Below are 24,909 nucleotides of genomic sequence, written 5' to 3' on the forward strand. Positions count from 1 at the left end.
GTTTTCATTAAAAATATGTTAACATATAATGGTTTTACTAGTAATTTAAATGAATAAATATTTAATTTTTTGTTTAATTCAATACAGTAAATGTTGATACCTATACCCCACAAAACTAAAGCTCTTTGGGGCCTCAAAATTTTCTAAGGGTGTAAAGAAGTCCTGAGATCAAAAGTATGAGAGCTGCTGGTCTGGAAAATAGATGATTTTTTAAAAACTTTTTAATGTAATTTTATACAGCAGGTCCTTATTAGTCATCAGTTTTATACACATCAGTGTATACATGCCAATCTCAATTGCCCAATTCATCACACCACGATCCCCATCCCCCTGCCGCTTTCCCCCCTTGGTGTCCATACATTTGTTCTCTACATCTGTGTCTCAATTTCTGCCCTGCAAACCGGTTCATCTGTACCATTTTCTAGGTTCCACATATATGCGTTAATGTACGATATTTGTTTTTCTCTTTCTGACTTACTTCACTCTGTATGACAGTCTCTAGGTCCATCCACATCTCAACAAATGACCCAATTTCATTCTTTTTTATGGCTGAGTAATATTCCATTGTATATATGTACCACATCTTCTTTATCCATTCATCTGTCGATGGGCATTTAGGTTGCTTCCATGACCTGGCTATTGTAAATAGTGCTGCAATGAACATTGGGGTGCATGTGTCTTTTTGAATTATGGTTTTCTCTGGGTATATGCCCAGTAGTGGGATTGCTGGGTCATATGGTAATTCTATTTTTAGTTTTTTTAAGGAACCTCCATACTGTTCTCCATTGTGGCTGTATCAACTTACATTCCCACCAACAGTGCAAGAGGGTTCCCTTTTCTCCACACCCTCTCCAGCATTTGTTGTTTATAGATTTTCTGATGATGCCCATTCTAACTGGTGTGAGGTGATACCTCATTGTAATTTTGCTTTGCATTTCTCTAATAATTAGTGATGTTGAACAGCTTTTCATGTGCTTGTTGGCCATCTGTATGTCTTCCTTGGAGAAATGTCTGTTTCGGTCTTCTGCCCATTTTTGGATTGGGTTGTTTGTTGCTTTCATATTGAGCTGGATGACCTGTTTATATATTTTGGAGATCTTGTTTCTTCTTTATCTTGTTTCTTTATCTTCTTTATCTTCTTTATCTTGTTTCTTCATCTGGTACATAACCCTCTGCTTTTTCATCTTGTCTATCTTTCTTTCTGTGAATGTGGTTTTTGTTCCCCAGGGTGCAGGATTGTAGTTCTTCTTGCTTTTGCTGTCTGCCCTCTGGTGGATGAGGCTATCTAAGATGCTTGTGCAAGTTTCCTGATGGGAGGGACTGGTGGTGGGTAGAGCTGACTGTTGCTCTGGTGGGCAGAGCTCAGTAAAGCTTTAATCTCCTTGACTGCTGTTGGGTGGGGCTGGGTTCCTTCCCTGTTTGTTGTTTGGCCTGAGGCCACCCAACACTGGAGCCCACCTGGGCTCTTTGGTGGGGCTAATGGCAGACTCTGGGACGGCTCACGCCAAGGAGTACTTCCCAGTGCTTCTGCTGCCACTGTCCTTGTCCCCATGGTGAGCCACAGCCACCCCCCGCCTCTGCAGGAGACCCTCCAACACTAGCAGGTAGGTCTGGTTCAGTCTCCTATGGGGTCACTGCTCCTTCCCCTGGGTTCCGATGTGCACACTAGTTTGTGTGTGCCCTCCAAGAGTGGAGTCTCTGTCTCCCCCAGTCCTGTCAAAGTCCTGCAGTCAATTCCCACTAGGCTTCAAAGTCTGATTCTCTAGGAATTCCTCCTCCCGTTGCTGGACCCCCAGGTTGGGAAGCCTGACGTGGGGCTCAGAACCTTCACTCCAGTGGGTGGACTTCTGTGATATAAGTGTTCTCCAGTCTGTGAGTCAGCCACCCAGCAGTTATGGGATTTGATTTTACTGTGATTGCACCCCTTCTACCATCTCATTGTGGCTTCTTCTTTGTATTTGGATGTGGGGTATCTTTTTTGGTGAGTTCCAGTGTCTTCCTGTGGATGATTGTCCAGCAGCTAGTTGTGATTCCGGTGTTCTCGCAAGAGGGAGTGAGAGCATGTCCTTCTACTCTGCCATCTTGGTTCCTAATCGAAAATAGCTGAGTTTTAAATGTCTATGAAATGTGAAAACTGTGAGAAGTGTAATTTTGTATACTCTGTTATAAATGAAGACTTTCGTTATTTCATAATTCTTTATTAAACCTTCACTGTGCCCCGACCCTATGCTGGAGCACAGTGATCAATAAAATAGGGTTTCTATTTCCATGTTCTTTCTTTTTATTCCTGGTGGTCATTAACAGACATTTAAAGAGAAATTGATTTTGTTAGCTCTAAACTCAAACTTGAATGACCAGAAATAGGCATTTTCCCCCATTATGTTTTTTTTCATTTTTAATTAGTATAGTTAATATGTAATGTTACATTAGTTTTAGGTGTACAGCAAAGTATTACGTTATTTTTTTCCAGATTATATTCTTTTTCTAACATCTTTATTGGAGTATAATTGCTTTACAATGGTGTGTTAGTTTCTGCTTTATAACAAAGTGAATCAGTTCTACATATGTATATGTTCCCATATCTCTTCCCTCTTGCGCTTCCCTCCCTCCCAGTCTCCCTATCCCACCCCTCTAGGTGGTCACAAAGCACCAAGCTTATCTCCCTGTGCTCTGCGGCTGCTTCCCACCAGCTATCTATTTTATGTTTGGTAGTGTATATATATGTCCATGCCACTCTCTCACTTTGTCACAGCTTACCCTTCCCCCTCCCCATATCCTCAAGTCCATTCTCTTATATTACAAATTTTTGAATAAACTTTTTATTGTATCTTTTGGATATTAAAAGGTGTAAGTCTGGGCTGATGACAAATTACCAGGAAATTAAACCTGCACTTTAATCTTATAGTTTGGGAGCATGGCAGAGCCAGCTAGCACCAAGTTTACATGCTCTTCAGATCCCCAGCAAGCCCAGGTTTATGATCTTCCCTTTTGCAGAGTCCTTTTTCCAATGCTTTACCACTAAGATTTTGAGATAAAAATGGTACTTATGGGACTTCCCTGGTGGCACAGTGATTAAGCATCCGCCTGCCAATGCAGGGGACATGGGTTCGATCCCTGGTTCGGGAGGCTCCCACATGCTGCGGAGCAACTAAGCCTGTGCGCCACAACTACTGAGCCTGCACTCTAGAGCCTGCGAGCCACAACTACTGAGCCCGCGTGCCTAGAGCCCATGCTCCGCAGCAAGAGAAGCCACCACAATGAGAAGCCTGCACACCGTGACAAAGAGTAGTCCCTGCTCACCACAACTAGAGAAAGCCCGCACGCAGCAGCAAAGACCCAATGCAGCCAAAAATAAATTAGTTAATTAATTCAAAAAAAATAAAAAATAAAGTAAAATAAAATAGGCTTTCTTTGCAGCAACATGGATGGACCTAGAGACTATCATACTAAGTGAAGTAAGTCAGAAAGAGAAAGGCAAATACCATATGATATCACTTATATTTGGAATCTAAAATATGACGTGAACGAACCTATCTACGAAACAGAAAGAGACTCACAGACATAGAGAACAGATTTGTGGTTGCCAAAGGAGAGGAAGGTGGGGGAGGGATGGAGTGGGAGATTTGGATTAGCAGATGCAAACTGTTATATATATCAATAGAATGGATAAACTAGCACAGGGAACTATATTCAGTATCTGTGATAAACCATAATGGAAAAGAATACGAAAAAGAATGTGTATGTGTGTGGGTGTGTATTCAGATATCACTTTGCTGTAACCTAAAACTAACACAACTTTGTAAATCAACTATACTTCAATAAAGTAAAAAATAGGGTTTCTGCCTTCAAAGAGATTTCACCCCACCAGTAGAGCCAAGTCACATTAATTGTGATTATTTTTTACGTTCTGTAATAGAAGTGTTTTCAAAGTGTGATGGGATTACAGTTGAGAGCACAGTGTTATTAGAATCAAGCATCATATCACTCCTCATTAAGATTAGGAAGATTGGGGCTTCCCTGGTGGCGCAGTGGTTGAGAGTCCGCCTGGGGATGCAGGGGACACGGGTTCGTGCCCCGGTCTGGGAAGATCCAACATGCCGCCGAGTGGCTGGGCCCGTGAGCCATGGCCGCTGAGCCTGCGCATCCGGAGCCTGTGCCTCACAACGGGAGAGACCACAACAGTGAGAGGCCCGCGTACTGCAAAAAAAAACAAAACAAAAATAAACAACAACAACAAAAAGATTAGGAAGATTGCCATTTTCATTTCTGCCGTAGACAGAGGACCCATCTTTGACTCCCTTACTGTCTTCCAAACCACCCTGTCCCACCAAAGATAAGAATTGCTTCTATGAATTTGTTATCAATGGCTTAAAGTCAGAAACCACAACTAATTTGTATGCTTTTGGCCCATGTTTTAGTGACTGTACTGGCGATATTTAATGAATTGCACGCAGATGTGGACCTTTACGCACTTCTGTTTGGAGAAAGTGTCCTAAATGATGCTGTTGCCATTGTACTGTCCTCGTAAGTAACAATATTTCTGCCTGGGAAGAGAGACTCTGGCTTCCTGAATGCTCTGGGCTAAAATCAGAGGCCCATCTTAAATGTGTTAAATTTTGAATTGGGTGCTCTTCTAAATGAGCTTTATAGACTTAGTTGATAAAGTTATGTTGCTTTGTCCAGTTGGCAGTGGTTGGAATACCGATACCATTATAACATGGTGACTGCAGATTAAATTAAATGAATACACCATGGGGAGGGATCTGCAGAGTGTAGATACCTATGTTTGTCGATATTTGTAAGTACCATGGTGTAAAACCAGCTTAGTGTTTTTTAACTCTCTCTTTAAACTCCAGGTCTATTGTTGCCTACCAGCCAGCGGGGCTGAACACTCACGCCTTTGATGCTGCTGCCTTTTTTAAGTCAGTTGGCATTTTTCTAGGTATATTTAGTGGCTCTTTTACCATGGGAGCTGTGACTGGTGTTGTGACTGCTCTAATATCCTTTTTGTAGTTTCTGCCCCTGCCGAAGTATGACTATGTGGCATTGCACTTGGGAAAAGAAAGTTCTCAGTTCTTCTTTCAGAAATGAATCTTAAATTAATTGTTCCACGGGGGGCTGGGGGCTCCTGAAATGTCACCCTTTGGTGAAACATGACCGTCAGTGGCCTAGCTAAGAGTTTGAGAAAATGTTTGAGAGTGGAGCTCGTGGCTTAGCTCTGTCCTCACCTTTGTGTTTTCTGTCCTTCCTATAAACCTGTCGGAGATAGGAGCTTGGGGGAAGCCTCAGTTTTTTTTGGGGGGGTGGTGGGGCGGAAAGAGTGGAAGAGCCAGGAGGAGGCTGGGAATCAGGGACCACCTCTCAGGAGGCTGGGAGGAAGCAGGCTGTGAAGTACTTTAGCCACAGCCTGACTGCTGTTGTCCAGCGTTCCAGGCCATATGGGGCTAACGTGGCCGTAAGTAGCCAGGGACTATCTGGGGGAATTACAGCAAGGTGGCCTTCCTTAAGCCAAGGACTGTACAATGTTGACTTAAAAACCAACCAACCAACAAACCAACCAACATAAAAGCAAAGTGCAGAATGAGCAGGCAAGCCTTCCACAGGTTAAGATTTAACCATTTTAAGTGTACAATTCAGTGGCCTTAGGTGCATCCACGATGTTGTGTAACCATCCCCACTATTTCCCGAACCTTCTTCGTCATCCCCAGCAGAAAGTGTGTGCTCATTAAACAATATGATCCCTATATCCTCCCCTCTCCCAGCCCTTGGAAACCTCTATTCTACTGGGAAGCTTCATTTTCTTTACTTTAAAAACCAAGCAGCAGCTCTGGGGCCCCAAAGGAAGAGCTGAAGGGAAAGGGTAGCCCTTAGGGAGGGGTCCTGGGCTAAGAGAGTGTGGTTCTCGGTGACCCTGATGCTTGTTGCTGGAGACAGTTCCTTGACAGGAGCTGACGTGACCAAGTTTACCAAGCTGCACTGCTTCCCCCTGCTGGAGACGGCGCTCTTCTTCCTGATGTCGTGGAGCACCTTCCTCTTGGCAGAAGCCTGTGGGTTTACCGGTGGGTTTCCTCTGCCCTTGGCCACCCTTCCCCTCACTGTGGTGGAGGCTGTGGGAGCTTGAGGGGAGCGAAGAATTCTTAAATAGCTGCTGCCCAGAGTTGATAAACCACTCACGGAGTGTCCATATGGAGGACTGCTGAGCAAGGCTGGTGTTCTGCCTTATGAATAATTTAGTTTCCCAGAGCTACATATTTTTTAAAGGATAAGCTTTATTGTTTCAAACTCAGTTACATCCTTGAGTACTCATTCTAACTATAAGTAGATACTTAGCTGCAAAAGTTACTGAATATATTAACACCTTATTTGTATCCTCCCCTGGATTGCTTCGTTATTTTGCAAACAGTAGCAATAACAAGCAAAATACATATCCTTCTAAAGGTAATTTTGCTTCTACTCAGACGAGTGTGAGCACTATTTTTCCTTGTTTTGTTTCTGGTCTGTTTAATCATTGCTTTTCAATACTGTGTTTTTATGGTGCCCGTTTCACAGATTATTAGTGTGAGTGATCATGTGGTTTTAGTTCCTCACATTCCCTCATTAAAAAAAATAAATCATTGGATTTTTCTATTAGAAAACTCAAGTACAGTTACTATACATAATCCAGGTAATTCGGAAGTCCTTTTTATCGTCTTTTCAAAATATTGCAGCATATCTTTATATGCCTCACTTCCTTTAAAACTTGACAGTCATCTGTAAATATATAGGCAAAGTCCCAGGTGTGTTAATTGTCTTACACAGCAAAATAGTCACCGTTAACCAGAAATCTAGATTATCAGGGCCAGGATAATTGGACTAGTACTCTGGATCCATTTTGTCTGAAGCCCTGGACCATGCAAAAATATAAAGCATTTGTTTGAAATTAAATTCATTCATTCAGTGAACAGAGAGGAATATGACAAAAGTGTGTGATGGGCGCACACTTCACAGTCTCTTGGAGGGAATGAATGCTAAATGCCATATAGAGATGGCCAATTCAGTAGGAGTTTAGAAGAGGGGAGAGAATGCTCTTAAAACTGGAACAAGGGGGAAATCAGGGGCCTTGTCTTTGAAGGAGGGCAGGGTTGGGAGAAGCAAAGGTTGATATGAGAAGTGTGGGCAGAGGGAGCTTTCAGTAATAGGAAATTTTCAAAAACTTTCAGGAAGTTGGATATGCTGGGCTTGCCTACCTTAACTTTTTGTTTCAAGGAGAATTTTTTTCTGCTTCTTTTTTTCCCTCCATTGATTTTTTTTTAACTCTCTTGCCAGGTGTTGTAGCTGTCCTTTTCTGTGGAATCACACAAGCTCATTACACCTACAACAATCTGTCGGTGGAATCAAGAAGTCGAACGAAGCAGGTGAGGGAGAGGCCTGTGTCCCCACAAGTGGCCTGCGAATACAAGGGAGGGGACCCACAGGGTTTACGGCTTCCTTTTCCCTTTTTGTGCAGCTCTTTGAGGTGTTACACTTCCTGGCAGAGAACTTCATCTTCTCCTACATGGGCCTGGCGCTGTTTACCTTCCAGAAGCACGTTTTCAGCCCCGTTTTCATCGTTGGAGCTTTTGTATCCTTTTTTTGGTTCCCCCATTTTCTACACGGAAAGACAACCACGGCTGCGGAAGCTGTAACAATAATTTCTGGTTTGGCGGGGAGGTGACTGAGCCAGCACTGGTTCATGGTGTTTTTATGATGAGAAAAAGAAGGCTTAAGTGGTAAATATAAAGCTAGGTGTATTTGATTTCAAGGACCAGTGTTGATTCTAGGGTTGCCCTTTCTGCATTTTCTGTGTAAGGTGGCCTTTCTGTTACACTGGTGATTGGCAGGTGGTAGTTTTTTTTTTAAAGCACCCTTCCTAGCAGAGCTAAAAATCGGCAACCCGTGTCAGTCCCCCAAATTGTTTTTTTTCTCATCGCCACGTGAATTCCAATCCAGGAGCTTCCCCGTTTGGAAGACCTGAAGGTTCTGTGTCTCTTGCTCTCAGCTGCACGTGGTTGCAAGCAGCCCTTCCTCTCGCCACCCAGGGCAGCCTGCAGGCAGTGTGCACGCTTTCACCCGAGCTTCCGTACGGTGACCCTTTTCTTTAACGCAAAAAAAAAAAAAGAAAAAAAAAAAGAAATGGAGAGGAAGGGCAGATGAAATGGAGAAATACTGGGTTCTTTGATTTAGTCCCATCGTGAGAGCAGTTTTTGGAAGAGAGACACAGTTTTGGGGGTTGGCTCCTCTCAAGTGAGGAGAGATACGAATGCCCAGCAGTGTGTGGACAGCTGAGAGCTTTGCTCAGTTGGCCTCAGATCCTATTGTTTTCATTAAAGTGAACTCTTCTGGGCCTTGGAACTATAGCAGTTCAGCTCAGCCTGGTGTTCCAAATTCTGAGCAGGTGTCCACTATTGCTGGTTATTCCCTTTTGCCTTTTCTGAGGTCTCATGGGTATCCTTAGATCTTGGGATGCTGGCCCCCCCAAAAAGGAGTATTTTTCTCTTCTGGGCTTCTCATTTATTGTGCAGGTATAAATGATACTCACCAAGCAGCTAGAGAGCGACAGTGGCCTAATGCCATGCCAGAGTCCTGCCAGTTAGAGTATTATCTGCTTCAACTGGGGCTCATTTCTTAGATTTACACACTCAACAGACCAAGAGCTAAAGATCCAGCGGATCAGTGCTTTTATTCTTAAGAAAGACCTGACATGTCATTTTGATTTGTATTCTTAGCACGGCATCCTGTGAGAGATAGTGAGAGTGCTGCCTTGTTTACAGCGTGGGGGCCTTGTTCAAGGGGGAGCCGGGGCCTCTGTGAATCCTGAAGGCCGCTTCCACTTGCGGACTTATGCGTGGCTCCTGGGATAGAATGTTATAAGCACGACCTCTTTCCTTCTGTGAAAAAGAAAACAAAACAGTAGCAAAAAGGGAAAAAACAGAGAACGATAAAAGAAGAAAAGTAGTTCGTATTTTATCCTAGAGAAGGCAGAAGACAGTCCCACCCTCACCTCTGTCTGAGACAGCTGCAGCTCCGGCTGGTCGAAACGGAAGCTCCCTGTTCCTCTGGTTCCCACAGTGGTTTCCTCCTATGACCAGGGCAGTGTGCATCTCTCTGCTGGGCTCTGTTCTAAACTCAGCAAGTGACGAATGACCGGTTTCCCTGAATTCTTTGGTTCGCACAGTAAGAGTTCCTCTTCCACACTCCTCCGTTGCCATCTTTTACCTCCCCAAAGATATGTTAGCCTCTTAGGCAGAGAAATCTCCCCAGGCTGATCCTTGTGAGGAATATGAATATGTCTTCATGGTAGGAATACTGTAAGTTTCCCCACCTCTTATTTGTAGGATCTTCCTGGTCATACAAACCCCTGATGTTTACTTCCAACCAAAGCTTATGAGCTCACCCACTGAGCTTTTTCTCTATAGTTTGACTCAGGGGGTAGTAATTTTTTCTTCTTGTGATTTTTTTTCTTCCAATAGAGTCCAGCACGCTCTTTGCTTCTCTTAACTCCCCACCCCAGCCATGGCACCTTAGCTTATTTCTGGACTCATTTTTAGGTAGGTCGGAGACTTGGTCCATATCAGTTTAATCAAATCAGGAAGTTACAACAGTGTGTTTAACAGGCCAAGAATTGTCTCTCTGAGTCAGGAGGTTGGGAAAATTGGCCAGTGGAATCCCACTTGCTGCTGAGACTTGTTTGGCGGGAAATGAGACAGCCTGCCTTCTCTGTGCAACTCTCCTGATCACAGCAAGGTGTCATGGCATTCCTAAAATTTTCTGCTCAGTCACAGGTTGTGTGCAAGTGCCATCCTGAGAACCTGTTGGGCCCTTAACCTCCACCTGGCGACCAGGTTGCCATCTTCCTGGGCAGAGCTGCACACATCTACCCGCTCTCCTTCTTCCTCAACTTGGGCAGAAGGCACAAGATCGGCTGGAATTTTCAACACATGATGATGTTTTCAGGTAAAAAAAATGTAAATAAAATGAGTTTTATTAACTTTCTATGGAGTAAAAGAAATAAAATATACTCACATTAGCAAGATGCACCCCAAACTGGAAGACAACAGCTGTGATAGTTCTGCTTGACTTACACTGTCTCCCAAATGCTTCCTCTTCACTACAAAGCTGAGAAGAGTGGAGAAGCCACTGAGGGGACAAAGGACAATAAAGAAATATGTGGAGATAAAGAAGGAGAGAGCAATTGGCATGAGGCAGATGGTGCAGTGAGAGTGGAAAGCATCCGACTTTATAGACGAGACCCAAGTAAGAGCATCTCTGTAGAGCAGAGGGAGGAGATAGGCAAAAGGCCACCGTGACCCTTAAAGGTGCCTCTGTCCGGGAAGGGGGAGGGGCTGTACAAGAGGCAAAGTGAGTAGCAGCCCTTTACTGCCACACAGTAGTTCTTGGAGGCCTCAGAGAGTCACACTGAAATCACACCAGCAGGCACTGCTCAGCAAAGCAGTTGCTTTGTCTAGTCCTTGCTTGCATCTGTACTTAAGTACACAGCCCGCCTTAATGATTTCCTTTCACTCTGACACACATTTGTTGAGCATCCTCGTTATATACGTCACACTTCAAGGTTGTGGAGGATACAGAAACCCACCTCCTTCCAGGAGCTCACAGTCCACTGGGGGGAGACAGGTGTACAAAGAGCTAAGTTTCTCCCAAGAGAGGCTGGTAAATTGCACAAAAGAAAAGCAGGGCCCAGGCCCATCTTCGCCAAGGGGTAGCCTTCGAACTGGGCTTGGATGCAGTGGCATTTCAGGAGGTGGCAGGTTGGAAGGGCGGGAAAGCATTGCTGTGTGTGGCTTTTTCAGGGTAGGGTAGCAGTCTGGTTTAAATGTGAGACACATGGGATAATGCAGAACGAGGGTGAGGTTGGAAAGGGAAATTGCATGTAAACTGGCGCAAGCCTTCAGGTTGCATCTGAATCACCTGTTGGTCCGGTTAAAAGCAGATTGCTGGGCCCCACCACCAGAGTGTGATTCTGAGGGTACGGGGTGAGCCCCGAGAATCTGCATCTCTAACATCTTCTCGGCTGCTGCTGCTGTTGCAGCTGGTTTGAGCACCACACTTTGAGAATCATTGCTGGAGTCTAGACCACGGAGAAGCTCCAGTGCTATGCCAAGGAGTTGGGCTTTTATCCAAGAGCAGCTGGGAAACATTAGAGGCTTCTGAGGAGGGCAGTGACAGACCAGATCGTCCATACATACTAGAAAAATGCCAGTGGAAAGAGAAAGATGAATTGGAGATAGCTCAGTCACCTAGATAAAGTTTTAAGTGTGTTCATTATCTTCTGTGCTAAAAGACTGAGAAGTACACAGTGCTGTTTAAAGATATCTCCTATCAAAATTATTTTCTGCTGGGAGAAATCTGGCTTTCAAAAGGAACTCATTCTTCAAGGCGATGAAAGAAATACCTGAGGTTTCACCTTCATATTGCTTACAGTGTTTACCTAATAAAGAAGAATGGAGCACACGTTGTCTCTCTCTGGCCCTCAAGTTTTCTTCTTTGAGACAACGTCCATTTAAAGGTTTAAATATTAAGTGGTGTCGTAGCTGGCTGTAGGATGGTCTAGATGTGTGTCAATATTTGACTAGGACAGATTAATAGAGAACATCGACTTTGCTCTATTTTTTAATGTACATTTTACTGAATCACTCTTCTTTAGTGAATTGTTGTGAAGTTCTCAGGTTAATGAAATTGTGAAATTATTGGAAAAGGTGGGAAAATATGTGAATAAATATACTGAGTATTAATTTTTCATTCTCATAATATACACACAGTCTTACCCATGGTGAATAGGAATTTATACTAGATAGCTATTAAAGACCATGGATTAAGTCTTTACTATAGAACAAATTAGGAGCATGGTATGGGGAAGGAACAAAAGAGCTTAGAAGGAGAAGCTCTAGAACATAAAAATGTGGCTGTAGACCACGGGTCAGCCAATTTGGTTGCTGCCTGTTTTCATCTACCCCATGGGCTAAGAATGGCTTTTACAGATGAATATTTGCAACCTATTTGATGATAGGGGACACTAACTTTGAAACCCAATTAACTGAAATCTCCCACCCCCAGAAGAATTCCATTCTTTTCACTAGTAGACCTGGATTACAATAAATTGAACTCATTATTATAATAATTATTATTGCTTATTATAATTACTTATTATAGTTTTATAACATGGTACTTATATATTATACTTATAGTACTTATTATGCTCTTGGTTTTTGTCAATAAAATTTTGTGGAAATTTGTTTTCTCTCTTTTATGTAAGTACCTACATAACATCCTTGGTTTTTCCTCTTGGCCCACAAAGCCTAAAATAGTATCTGACACTTTACAGAAAACTCACCAACTCCTGATATAGATCAGGTTATATTGTTACTTCTCTGCCTGGCTTTGCTAAGGAAATGCTGAGCTGTTTTGTGCATTTCTCATACTCATACCTAGCCTGCTTCTTAAGTTTATAATGACTGTATAGTGCTTGGGTAGTACTTGGATCACAGACTCAGAGAGCTTATATGATTATTTCTTATTTATATTTCTTTTTGGTTCATGTTATTAGCAGGAGAATTATTTCAGTAATAAAAGAGTATTATTATTCTAAAATGTGCTATACAAAGCGGTGCAGTGTTTTTCTCATTGCATTTGGGCATTTTGCAAAAGAAAACTTCAAATAGGAGGAAATCCTATTCCTTTAAAATTATTTTCTGTATAAAACAACTCGACTCCTGAAGCATAAGCAGATACAATTTATTAGCCCCAAGTGGCAGCAGTGGATTTGAGGACACATTGTTATTTATCCTTATGACAGGAGAGCTTCCTCTTTGGTCCCTGCAGGCCTCAGGGGAGCGATGGCATTTGCACTGGCCATCCGAGACACGGCATCCTACGCACGCCAGATGATGTTCACGACCACCCTGCTCATTGTCTTCTTCACTGTCTGGATCATTGGTGGAGGCACGACGCCCATGTTGTCGTGGCTTAATATAAGGTCGGTTTGAAACTCAGGCCAGTTTTGTGCCTAACTATGTCACTATTCCCATGCAGGGGGTGCTACATACAGCTTAGTGCATGGAGGCTTTTATAGTTTCTTGTTTTGTTTGGGGAAGGATTAAAAATTAAAAAACAATAAATACAAATTCAGAGTATTGAATTTTCCACGAGAAAAAAAATCATTAAGCTGTTTGTGGGTACAAAAACACAAGGAATTAGAAACACCTGGACTTTGCTAGTGCCGCGACATTAGGGCAAGAATTCAAAAAGTCTTAAAGCTGCAGGAGAGAGAATAAACATAGCTGCTGGCAATGTCTGGCATTTCACATTCCTTTGAAATCAAACCTAAGGCCTTGAAAACTAAGCTCATCAGCTGGAAATAAAGGGAGGCCATTAGAGTTTTGTTTTAGGAGGAAACTGTATGCTGCGTCTCTTCTTGCTTTAGTGCACAGAAGAGGTGACATTTCCTGCATAACCCTCACTTCTTGCAGCCTCATGGACATCCCCGGCCTGTGGTTTTGTAGCTGTGTCAGGATGGAGAGTCATTGACCCAAGTCTGATTTTTTTTAAGAGCATTTGAATTGCAAACTGTGCCTGTGAGCTCCAGCACCTTACAGTAAAGAGGACGTTGGAACAGGGTTCAGGAGACCCACAGCCTAACTCTGACCCTGGTTTAAGACAAGTTCCTCATGCCTTTCGGCCTCCGTATTCCTTCACGTTAAATAAAAGCATGCTGTCACCTTTTCTCCAGGTCCCTGCAGCTCTAAGTGTGTCCTGTGCGTCATCGAAAGTGCTCTTGCCACTTGCCTCAGTTTCAGATCTGCAAAGGGTGAACATGCTGGGAATGAGAAGACTTGGGTGGCGCATAGGTGTGAAGAATTCTCTGAAAAGCCACAAGATGGCAATGTTTTTTTTCTCTTTCTCTGCTGGCTGTTAGTTTGCTCAGGGCTGACAACTGCGGAGTACACCTAGCTTGGAGGAGGGAGAAACCGACAAGGATCTTGCAGTCATCCTTGGGGTCAGGGAGGAAACTGGGATTTGAGAGAATAGTCTCCCTCTTCTGGAACTTTTATATTGATGGGAGGCAGGGATTCCTGGGCGTGGCCACTGCCGGCTGCACCATTTCTGGGTTAGTGGGTCTCAGCCTCAGATCTGAGTGGGTCTGCAGAACCTGGGTGGGCTTATCAGTAAGAGTCTTACAATAGCTAACGTTTGTGCTGCAGTTGTTGGTTGAGATGCCAACACATACATTAAGATAATCCTCATAGCATTCCTATAAGGGAGCTACTACTATTTCATTTTAGAGCTGAGGAAACTGAGGCATAGAGCAATAACTTGCCCAAGGTCACAAAGCTTTAAGTGGGCAAGCTGGGATTTGAACCCAGGTACACTCTTAGCTATTGTGCTATACTGCCCAAAAGGCTTGCTGTGTTAGGGACCGTTTGCATGTTGTAAAATTCAGGATGATTAAAATTTCAGTTTCCTGGAGTGAATGTCAAGAGTCATATTAGGGAAAATAATTCATCTGTGGAAGTAGGAATCCGAAGAAGAAAATGTACAGATTTTTGGCTTTAAACTTGAGACATAAGATGGTATCATCTTTGTTCTGTGTAGCAAAATAAGAGCAAGAAAGGAGGTTTACCCTGCACAGAGTTGAGAATCTTTGCATTTGGTGACCTCTCTGAGATTACTTCCTGCTCCTATTTATCTGGTTACCCAGTAGGTGCCCTGGATGCTCAGAGCCTGGTTAAATCGTGTTTGTTTTTCAGGCTATTTCATAAGTTCTTTTCTGACCCGCCCCCCTGGCAACACATACAGGACCAAATAACTTTCCACTGAGAGTAGACAGTTGACTTGTGACATTTTGCACTTCTCATAACCCTTTTCAAAAAATGAGCCATTGAAGTAGTCCTACCCAGAGCCGGGAGCGTGGGCTACTTTCCCTGATGTGTTCAAGCTGTCTATGTACACATATAATAATTGGATTGTTGTGAAAATATTAATGGGGTATATAGATAGCACTTAGAACATAACAGCTAGCACATGGTGAGAGGTCAGGAAATGACTGCGTATGAGGGATCCAGTTTCTCCCATATCCTTGCCAGCATTTGCTGTTGACACTTTTTTATTTTAGTTGTTCTAATAGGTATGTGGGGATACCTCATTGTGGTCTTAATTTGTATTTCTCATGGCTGATGATGTTGAATATCTCTTCATGTGCTTATTTGCCATTCAAATAAGCAATGGTGAAATATCTGTTCAAGGTTTTTGTCCATTTTCTAATTAGATTATTTGTTTTTTTAATTGAGTTTTGTCAATTCTTTATTTGTTCTAGATACTAGTCTGTTATCAGATATGTGGTTTGCAAATATTTTCTCCTAGTCTGCAGCTTGTCTTTTAACCCTTTTAACAGTCTGTCATAGAGCAGAACTTTTAATTTTAATGAAATGCAACTTATTTATTTACTTATTTATTTATTTATTTTTAACATCATGGTTTTGGTGTTATGTCTAAGGACTCTTCATCAAGCCCTAGGTCCCAAAGATTTTCTTCTGTGTTATCTTCTAAAAGTTTTTTAGTTTTATGCTTTACATTTAAATCTATGATCCATCTTAAGTTAATTTTTATATTAGACATGAGGTTTAGGTTGAGGTTTTATTTTATTTTTTTGACTATGGCTATCTAGTTGTTCCAGCACAATTTGTAAGAGAGACTGTCCTTACTCCATTGAATTACTTTTTCTCCTTTGCCAGGAATCAGTTGGCTGTATGCATTCGGGTCTGTTTCTGTTCTGCTCTGTTGATTTATGTGTCTGTACCTCCACCAGTACCACACTTTGATAACTATGGTTATATAATAAGCTTGAGCATCAGGCAGAGTGGGTCCTCCCACTTTATTCTTTTTCAAAATTGTCATAGCTCTTCTTCTAATTCCTTTCTATATACATTTTAGAATAAGCTTGTCTACATCTTAAAAAAAACCTTGTGCTGGGATTTTCATAGGAATTGTGTTAAACCTGTATATCAGTTTGGGGAGAATTGACATCTTTACCTTATTCAGTCTTCCAATCCATGAAAATGGCACATTTCTCCATTTATTTATGTCTTCTTTGATTTCTTTTAGCAGTATTTTATAGTTTTCAGCATAGAATGCCTGTGTGTGTTAGAGTTACGTCTTGAGTATTTCTTCTTCATTTTGAGCTATTTTAAATGTTATTCTATCTTCAGTTTCACTTTCTGTGTGTTCATTGCCAGGATATAGAAATACGACTGGTTTTTGTAGGTTGACCTTGTATCCTGACACCTTGCCAATTTCACTTATTCGTTCTAGGAGAGTTTGTTTTTGGTTTTATAAATTCTTTGGGACTTTCTATGTAGACCATCAGATCATTTGCAAATAGAGACAGTTTCATTTTTTCCTTTCCAACCAGTGTGCTATTTCCTTCTCTTAACTTATTGCTCTGGCTAGGACCATCAGTACTATGTTAAATAAGAGTGATGTGAGCAGACATCCTTGCTTTGTTCCCGATCTTAAGGGGAAAGCATTCAGTCTTTCGCCAGTAAGTGTGATGTTAGCTGTAGGGTTTTTGTAGATGTTCATCATCAAGTTGAGGAAGTTCCCATCTATTGCTAGTTTTCTGAGAGTTTTATCATGAACAGATGTTGAATTTTATCAAATGCTTTTCTGTATCAATTGATATGATCATATGATTTTTCTTGTTTAGCCTGTTAATATGATAGGTTACATTGAGTAATTTTCAAATATGGAACCAACCTTGCTTGTTAAACCCCACTTGGTTGTGGTGTATAAATAAATGTTTTACATACTGCTGAATTCTATTAACTAACATGTTGTTAAGGATTTGGGATACCGGTCTGTAGTGTTCTTTTTTCATACTGCCTTTGATTTGATATCAGGGTAATCTGGCCTCTCAAAGTGAGTTGGGACATATTTCCTACTCTTCTGTTTTCTGGAAGAGGTTGTTTAGAATTGGTATTAATTCTTCCTGAAGGTTTTATGGAATCCTCCAGTGAAACCGACTGGTCCTGGAGTCTTCTTTTCCAGAAGTTTTATTATATAAATTATGAAGCCAGTTTCTTTAACAGCTATATCTCATATTGGTGAGTTGTGGCAGTTTGTGAAATTGGTCATTTTCATCTAATTGTCATGTTTATGTTGTTCATAGCATAACCTTATTATTGTTTTTATGTCTGTGAGATCTGTAGTGATATCCCATGTTTCATTCATGACACAGTATTAGTAATTTGCATCTTCTCTCTCTTTTTTTTTCTTTCAGTCTTGCTAGAGGTTTGTCAATTTTAATGATCTTTTCAAAGAACTAGCTTTTTATTTCATTGATTTTCTGTATTGTTTCTCTGTTTTCAATTTCAATCTGCTTCTATCTTTATTAGTTCCTTCTTTCTGTCCAACTCTACCCAGATAGTGTAATGAAGCAAAGTGTGCCATTGGTGAAAAATACATATGGTGTCAGTTCATTGCGTTTTTTTCAAATGTGTATAAATAGTGATATGTTAGAGGTAGAAACTGACATTTACGGAGATTACATCAAAAGAAATTCCCTCAGAAGTAAGGTAATGAGACTGATTGGTTTTTGTGGCTTGTGCTTATGGTGTTACTTAATGGCCACGAATCATTTATGTGGACCAGGTTCTTATTCTAAAATGATTCGGAAACCCCCTGAAGTTCAGTGTGGTGTTTTGACATCTGTAACCTCAGTAAGATCAGTACCTAGTTGTTTCTTACTTCTCCAGGCTGCTGACAGAGGTCCTGATCAGCTGCTAAGTGGCTGCCCAGAAGTCAGAAGCCCAGGGTAGGACTTGGAGTTCCTCCATAAATAATTAGGAGTTAGCTATGACTTTTAACCATGGCTAATTTCTAGTCTGTGTATAATATAAAATGAATATAACCACAAATCCAAAGCCAGGTCACTGCTTTCCAGAAATCCAACTTATCTTTTTAAATTGGAATTTTGTGATTGCTATTTTGTTTTTTTTTTGTTTTTTTTTTTTGCGGTACACGGGCCTCTCACTGTTGTGGCCTTTCCCATCGCGGAGCATAGGCTCCGGACGCGCAGGCTCAGCGGCCATGGCTCACAGGTGCAGCCGCTCCGTGGCATGTGGGATCCTCCCGGACCGGGGCACGAACCCGTGTCCCCTGCATCGGCAGGCGAACTCTCAACCACTGCGCCACCAGGGAAGCCCTGCTATTTTTTTTTAATTATTTCTTTAACCATTAAAAAATTGAAATATAGTTAATTTATTACAATGTTGTATTAGTTTCAGTAGTACAGCAAAGTGATTCACCATCCATGTTGCTGCAAATGGCATTATTTCATTCTTTTTCGTGGCTGAGTAATATTCCATCGTGTGTGTGTGTGTGTGTGTGTGTGTGTGTGTGTGTGTGTGTGTTATGTTCATATTATCACATCTTCTTTATCCATTCCTCTGTTGATGGACATTTAGGTTGCTTCCATGTCTTGGCTATTGTAAATAGTGCTGCAATGAACATTGGGGTGCATGTGTATTGTTTTGTTTTGTTTTGTTTTTTGGTCACACCACACGGCTTGTGGGATCTCAGTTTCTCAACCAGGGATTGAACCGGGGTCAGAGCCGTGAAAGCCCGGAATCCTAACCATGGGAGCCACCAGGGAACTCCCGCATGTATCTTTTCGAATTATAGTTTTCTCCTGATATATGCCCAGGAGTGGGATTGCTAGATCATACAGTAATTCTACTTTTAGTTTTTAAGGAACCTCCATACTGTTCTCCATAGTGGCTGCACCAATTTACATTCCCACCAACGGTGGAGGAGGGTTCCCTTTTCTCCACACCCTCTCCAGCATTTATTATTCGTAGACTTTTTAATGATGGCCATTCTGACTGGGGTGAGGTAATACCTCATTGTAGTTTTGATCTGCATTTCTCTAATAATTAGTGATGTTGAGCATGTGATTGCTATTTTAAAACATAATGGCAAAATGCTGAAATTGCTTTCTGGTAATATACAAACTACATACTATTTTTCTTAGTCTCTTGAGCAAGTTGTTGTTGTTCACAAAGGTTGTAATTTTGGCAACTTGAAAAAACCATCAGATGCGCAGATTCAGCAGATGAGCCTCATCTATGTCCTGAGCACATTTTGGTGGCATGGTGGCTGTCCTCTTGGAAGGCCCAGCTTCAAGTGACACACCAATGAAGTGGTGGTGATTGTGGTGGGGGGTTAATGGCATACACCCAGGCAGCCAAATGAACAGGATAACCTTCATACTCCAGAGTGCAGCAATACAATCACTCAAGGACAAGTAAGATCACTCTGCTAGGTATAATCCTGTCACACTGGGAGTTTAAGATAAAGCTCTTTAAAGATAAATTAAGGAATAAAGGCAGGGAGAAGCCCTGAGATCTTTATGTAATAGCATTTGTTACTGGATATTTTTAAAGAATTTAAAGACGCCACCTTGTAGTCAAAGGCAATATCCTGTAAGGGGTAGAGGTAGGGCTCTGGGATCTAACAGCTTCAGTTGCAATCTTGGTTCCATCATTTTCTACCTTTGTGACCTTGGGCAACTTATTTAACCTCTCTTGCTCTCAGTTTCCTGTCTGGGTAAATGGGGATGGCAACAGTGTGAAGAAAAAATGTGATACCAAATAAACATGATAAAGAATTCTGCCATTAAATGTACCATCTGGCACATGGAAAGCATTTAGTGTATTTTAGCTATGACATTATCATTGCTAATCATAACCTTAATACTGCTGCTATTACTATTATTATTACTAGTGAATCGTACATTAATGGAATCCAGCTTGCTCTTCTGGAATTTGTTATAATTTTTCAATACTATAGTCTGGTTTAAGTCACATTCTGAACATATACCTCATTAAAAGTACCACCTTAAGAAGCATCATGTTCTCACTTGCTTTTTTCAGGGCATATTAGTAGCATGAGTATTTGGGCATTGTCTAGCACAGTGTTTCTCAACCTTTTTTTTCCATCAGTGCTCCTCTGAATAAGAGCCTTTAAAAATGTTCTTTTTATCTACCTCTTCCACTGAAATTTTAATACCACAGGTCTATATATCTGTTTATGTACTATGGTGCTTTAGAGGGCTACAAACCACTGTAATATCTAAAAAATATCTAAAAAAATTAGGTAATATCTAAAAAATTTAGATATCTGTAATATCTAAAAAAACTTTTTGTCCCATAAGAACCGATTTTCATGTGCCTGGGGTCTATATCACCCCCCACTGAGAATGCAGGACTTAGAGTAGAGGTTCTCAGCTATGGGCAGTTTTGCCCTCTCAGGACATTTGGCAATGTTTGGAGACATTTTTGGTTGCTCCAGCTGGAGGGGGGTGCTACTGGTGCTATATTGCAGGTAGAGGCCACAGCCCAAAATGTCAGTCAGTAGTGCTGAGGTTGTGAAACCCTGCTCTTAGTATGATGGTGTAATTCAAATGTAGTCTGAATAACCCGGCAATTATTAAGGGAGGTGCAAATAGACCGTGTCAACTCCTGAAGCCATCAGGTAAAGAGAATAGCAGAAGTTGGGTTCCCGACCTTCGGATACAGCCCATGGACAGTGTGATTACTTGTCTAGAAAAAAAGGCCATTTTATCTTCTGTTTTTGCTGTTTTCAGCGATACAGTGTTCTTTCTGTCAAATATGTGTAAAACTGCGTGTAAACACTTCAAATATATGTTTAATAACAACTTTCTGTTTTCTAGTTTTTGTATGGATGTGTCTTGCTTTATAAAACAGATGAATTCCTGAAAAATTGTATGAAGTCATTTTCTATGAGTTGCATTTATTACTCTGATTTTATTACGTTATATTTTGAGAGGCTTGTCTTCATTCCTAATCAATCCTCATTTGACCTGGCTAGCTGCTAACATTGTTGCTTTTGATGTAAATTTAGCAGCCTCTCTGGATTTTAGAGAACAGGGGGACAGTTTAAGAGGGGGTGCGGATTTTATTCTTTGATGGACGTGGTCCAGGTCATGTGCCCGGAGCTCCTAGTTCCCCTGTTGTCCCCGTCACACTCACGTTCCCTTCTTCTGCTGCCCAGAGTTGGCGTCGAGGAGCCCTCCGAAGAGGACCAGAACGAACACCGCTGGCAGTACTTCAGGTGACACAGGGCATCCTCAGAAACAAATTAACTGGGCCTGGCTTTTCTCCTCTTTCTAACCTGAGATGTTTCTCTTTATGCTGTTTGTCTCTTTCTTCCTTCCCCGTGTGCGCCAACCTTTTTGAAAAGGGGCAGGAGGTCCGGTTAATCATTATTCTATTATTCTACCCTCCTCTGGGCTGATGGATGTGTTGGTGTTCTTGAGAGTCTGTCCCCCCTCGCCCCATTTTGGACAGTGTGTGGCACCAAAGCTGGAGTTGGCGAGTCTCTCCATGTACAGCTGAGCTTAGTGTTAAGAGCAGCCCATTTTCAGAGCCGCAAACGCTTTCCCCACAAAATTCTGCTTGTGATCTAGTAAACAAGATCTTTTAACTCATAAAGAGAACTCGAATTTTGTATTTCAGCCGTGACTGGGGTATGGTTTATACCATTTTAATTAAGCACCAATGCTGTTTTACTTTTTAAGTATGAATTTGTGTACTTGTACCTTATCATGGTGAATCAGAAGATACAAAAAACAGATTTTTCTTGAAATCAGAAGATAATGAAAGACTCTTCTAATGCAATTTGTTTCTCAGTGTCCATCCAAGTTTATGATTTGATTATGCCTCAGGGTGGTGATGTTGGGCTATCAGAGTAAAGACTTTAGTGTTTCTTCTTTCCTTTCCATATCTTTAACTGGCATGCTTTCTTCCTGATCTGATTCTGGGTGCTGGTAGATAAATCAAACACAAAACAGGCTTGAACTCTGTTCTTCTCGTTGTGAAAGTGTTTTACTCTCTGAGGACAGTGGTAAAAGCAGCAGTACCTGTCATGGGGCATGAATCTTGGGATATTGCCAGGCCCCAATGTAAACTGTAATGACATGCATACAATTAATTGAAGCATTTAAGTTCCCTGGATTCACACTTTTTTCTACTGTTTAAAATACACACACATACACACACACACGCACACATGCACACACACACACACAGAGATTCATTTTCAGAGACCTGACTGTAACTTCCAGTTAAGTAGCAGGGGAAATCCTTTCCTTTGAAATATCCAGCCTTCAAGAAGGGAGGTCCCTCAGGCAAAGTGCAAGTTATTACACTTGGGACATGAGAGAATTCAGATAATGATCTGTTTGTTGTTCAAGGTTTTATATGAAAGTGTGTGTCTCATATTCCCCAAATTATTTAGGACCTCAGCCATTCCAATTAAAAAGTAAAAACCTGTTGATTAAATCTAGCTTCTAAAATTTCTGAGATTTCATGGCATTTTATATGGTGGTTAATCAGAATGTACAAACTATATCAAAAGGGAAATGATTCATTTTTTGTATTCATTCCAGAATGAGCACATCAGTGTGATAGCTTTATTTTCTCATTTGGTATGGGATTACCACATTTGTCTTATTCTTAATGAAAGTAAGGATAATTCAATTCATTCTGGAAGAAAAGACTGTTGTATGTGCTTAGATGAGCTCAACCCTGATGTATCAGGGGAGTGCTAAAATATGATGTAATAAAACAGCACAGAAGTTTTAGATTTATATAGTGGCCTAGATCAAAAGCGTTGTAACAGGTCAGGAGGGAAATATATATTGTGGACAGTTTCCTGAAACCAGGAATTTCAGAAAGTTAACGAACCCTCAGTCTTCTGAAGCACTGTACTTAAAATACTGTACCTGGTCTTTCTTGCTGCCCAGCACACCACCACACACCCTGCCCCAAGGGTGAGGCCCTTTGTGAGGTCCATTATCATCCTTGGGGATTGGTCCAAGAGACCATCAACCCTGCCAGAAAAGTAATCATTCGATTGTCCTGAAGTAAACAGCCTTGAATGGGGAAAGAAATCGCAGAACACCGACTATGTCGCAAGTCCCCTGGTCTGTTTTCTTTAGGCATTTAAAACCCAGTAGCAAGCTGGGAAGCAGGTTTACTTTCTCCTATTCAGCACTTATGTCAGTAGCAGGGACCTCCGAGACCCTCCAAGGGGCCCTCCCAAGTTACTCCACCTGTGGGAGGGCCCCAGAGGTCTTTGGAGGCTCTGAGTGGGCCAGGAGTTGGGCTGCATCTCAGGCAGGTAGTTGATAGCAAGTGGCTGCAGCAAGGATCAGAACTGCCATAGCAGAGGGAGGGAAAAGCAAGGAACGGGGGCTCTGGGTAGGCCTGTGCTCAGAACTGCAGGTTTCCAGGGGATGTGCACAACCAGATCTGAGGATGGCTGTCTTGGTTGGAATTTAGTTAACCACATGTTTCAGTTAACTAGCATTTTTCTCCTTGCCCTTCACTTTTAGGAGAAAAACCTCAACAGAATATTGTAAGATTTATCTGGGATTTAAAAACCCATGTAATTACTAGACTGTATCTACCTATTTACCTATTATAGCACCCTATGTCCATGACTCTTTACAATTTGTGATTTTTCAGACCCTGGAGTAACATGAGGATCCCGAATCATCATTATTAGTAAATTAGATTAAATTATAGAGACAGGAAATTGTACTCACGTATTTGTGAAACATTTTCACCAAAGATATAATTAAATATTGTTTTTAAGTTGTGAAAAATTTTAAATCTGTAAAAGAAGCTGAAAGAATGGAGCAATGAATATCCAAGTTCTAACCTGGATGGGCCATTTGTTAACATTTTGTCATACATTTTTGTGTCATTTTCTCTCTCTCTCTCTCTCTCAACCATTTCCGAGTACCTCAGAGTACGTTATAGACATCATGACTTTCTACCCCTAAATACTGCAGCATGTATCCCCTAGGAATCTAGTCTTCTACATAATCACAGTATATCTATCACACCTGAGAAAGTAACATGAATTTTATACACACACACAGGATCCAGGATCCAATCAAAGTTTCCTTTGGCTTTTTTTTTTTTTTTTAAATTCAGGCCCGTGGTGGCTCCGTGCCCCTCCCCCCGCTCCTTGCCACTGTGTGCTCTGACTGACCTGGTTGTCACCTCTGTAGTCTCTTTTTTTTTAAATTAATTTATTTATTTTTGGTTGCCTTGGGTCTTCGTTACTCATTGCGGTGGCATCTCTTGTTGCGGAGCATGGCTCTAGGTGCGCAGGCTCAGCAGCTGTGGCTCACAGGTTCTAGAGCGCAGGCTCAGTGGTTGTGGCACGTGGGCTTAGTTGCTCCGCGGCACGTGGGATCTTCCCGGACCAGGGCTCGAACCCGTGTCCCTTGCATTGGCAGGTGGATTCTTAACCTCTGCGCCACCAGGGAAGCCCCTTTAGTCTCTTTTAATCTAGAACAATCCTCCCCTCCTCTTTTTTGTCTCTTATGACATTGAGAGTTTTTTTTTTTAAGGAGTCAGGATTTTCAGGATAATTGTCTTGCATAATGCCCTACAAAGTGGATTTTTTAAATTTGTTTTCCTCTTGAGTAGAGATAGATAATCATTTTTTGGGGGGGCCAAAAATAATGTAAAAGTGATGTTGTACTTTCTTGTTGCATCATATCAGGTGGTGCATGTTGTCAGACTGGCCTTTTATTAGTGATGTTAAATTTGATCACTTTAGACACCAGGTCTCTCCATAAGAGCACTGTTTTCCCTTTGTAACTAAAAAGTTACCTGTAGAGTGATCCTTTAACATCATATGAATAGTCAAATTCCCAACAACCTTTTACCCACTGGTAAAATTGTCTCCAAACAATTATTACACTGTGAGGGGCAAGTGGTGATTTTCTAATCCTGTCATTCCTTTCATGTTTATGACAATTATCTGTATAGAAGAGCTTTC

The 24,909-nt window shown here is 41.6% G+C and overlaps 1 protein-coding gene across 1 annotated transcript in view; it reads left to right on the forward strand.

The window, feature by feature from the left end:
- Positions 1-24,909, forward strand: part of SLC9A7 (solute carrier family 9 member A7) — a 143,560-nt gene that overhangs the window by 88,688 nt on the left and 29,963 nt on the right. The window contains exons 6-13 of the mRNA XM_081222946.1: positions 4,419-4,524; positions 4,857-5,009; positions 5,935-6,059; positions 7,306-7,394; positions 7,487-7,600; positions 9,861-9,972; positions 12,856-13,009; positions 21,103-21,162. Of these exons, the coding sequence (XP_081079072.1) occupies positions 4,419-4,524; positions 4,857-5,009; positions 5,935-6,059; positions 7,306-7,394; positions 7,487-7,600; positions 9,861-9,972; positions 12,856-13,009; positions 21,103-21,162 (913 nt within the window). The remainder of the gene's footprint in view (positions 1-4,418; positions 4,525-4,856; positions 5,010-5,934; positions 6,060-7,305; positions 7,395-7,486; positions 7,601-9,860; positions 9,973-12,855; positions 13,010-21,102; positions 21,163-24,909) is intronic.

Source organism: Mesoplodon bidens, assembly GCF_964165515.1.
Source record: "Mesoplodon bidens genome assembly, chromosome: X".
NCBI lineage: Eukaryota > Metazoa > Chordata > Mammalia > Artiodactyla > Ziphiidae > Mesoplodon > Mesoplodon bidens.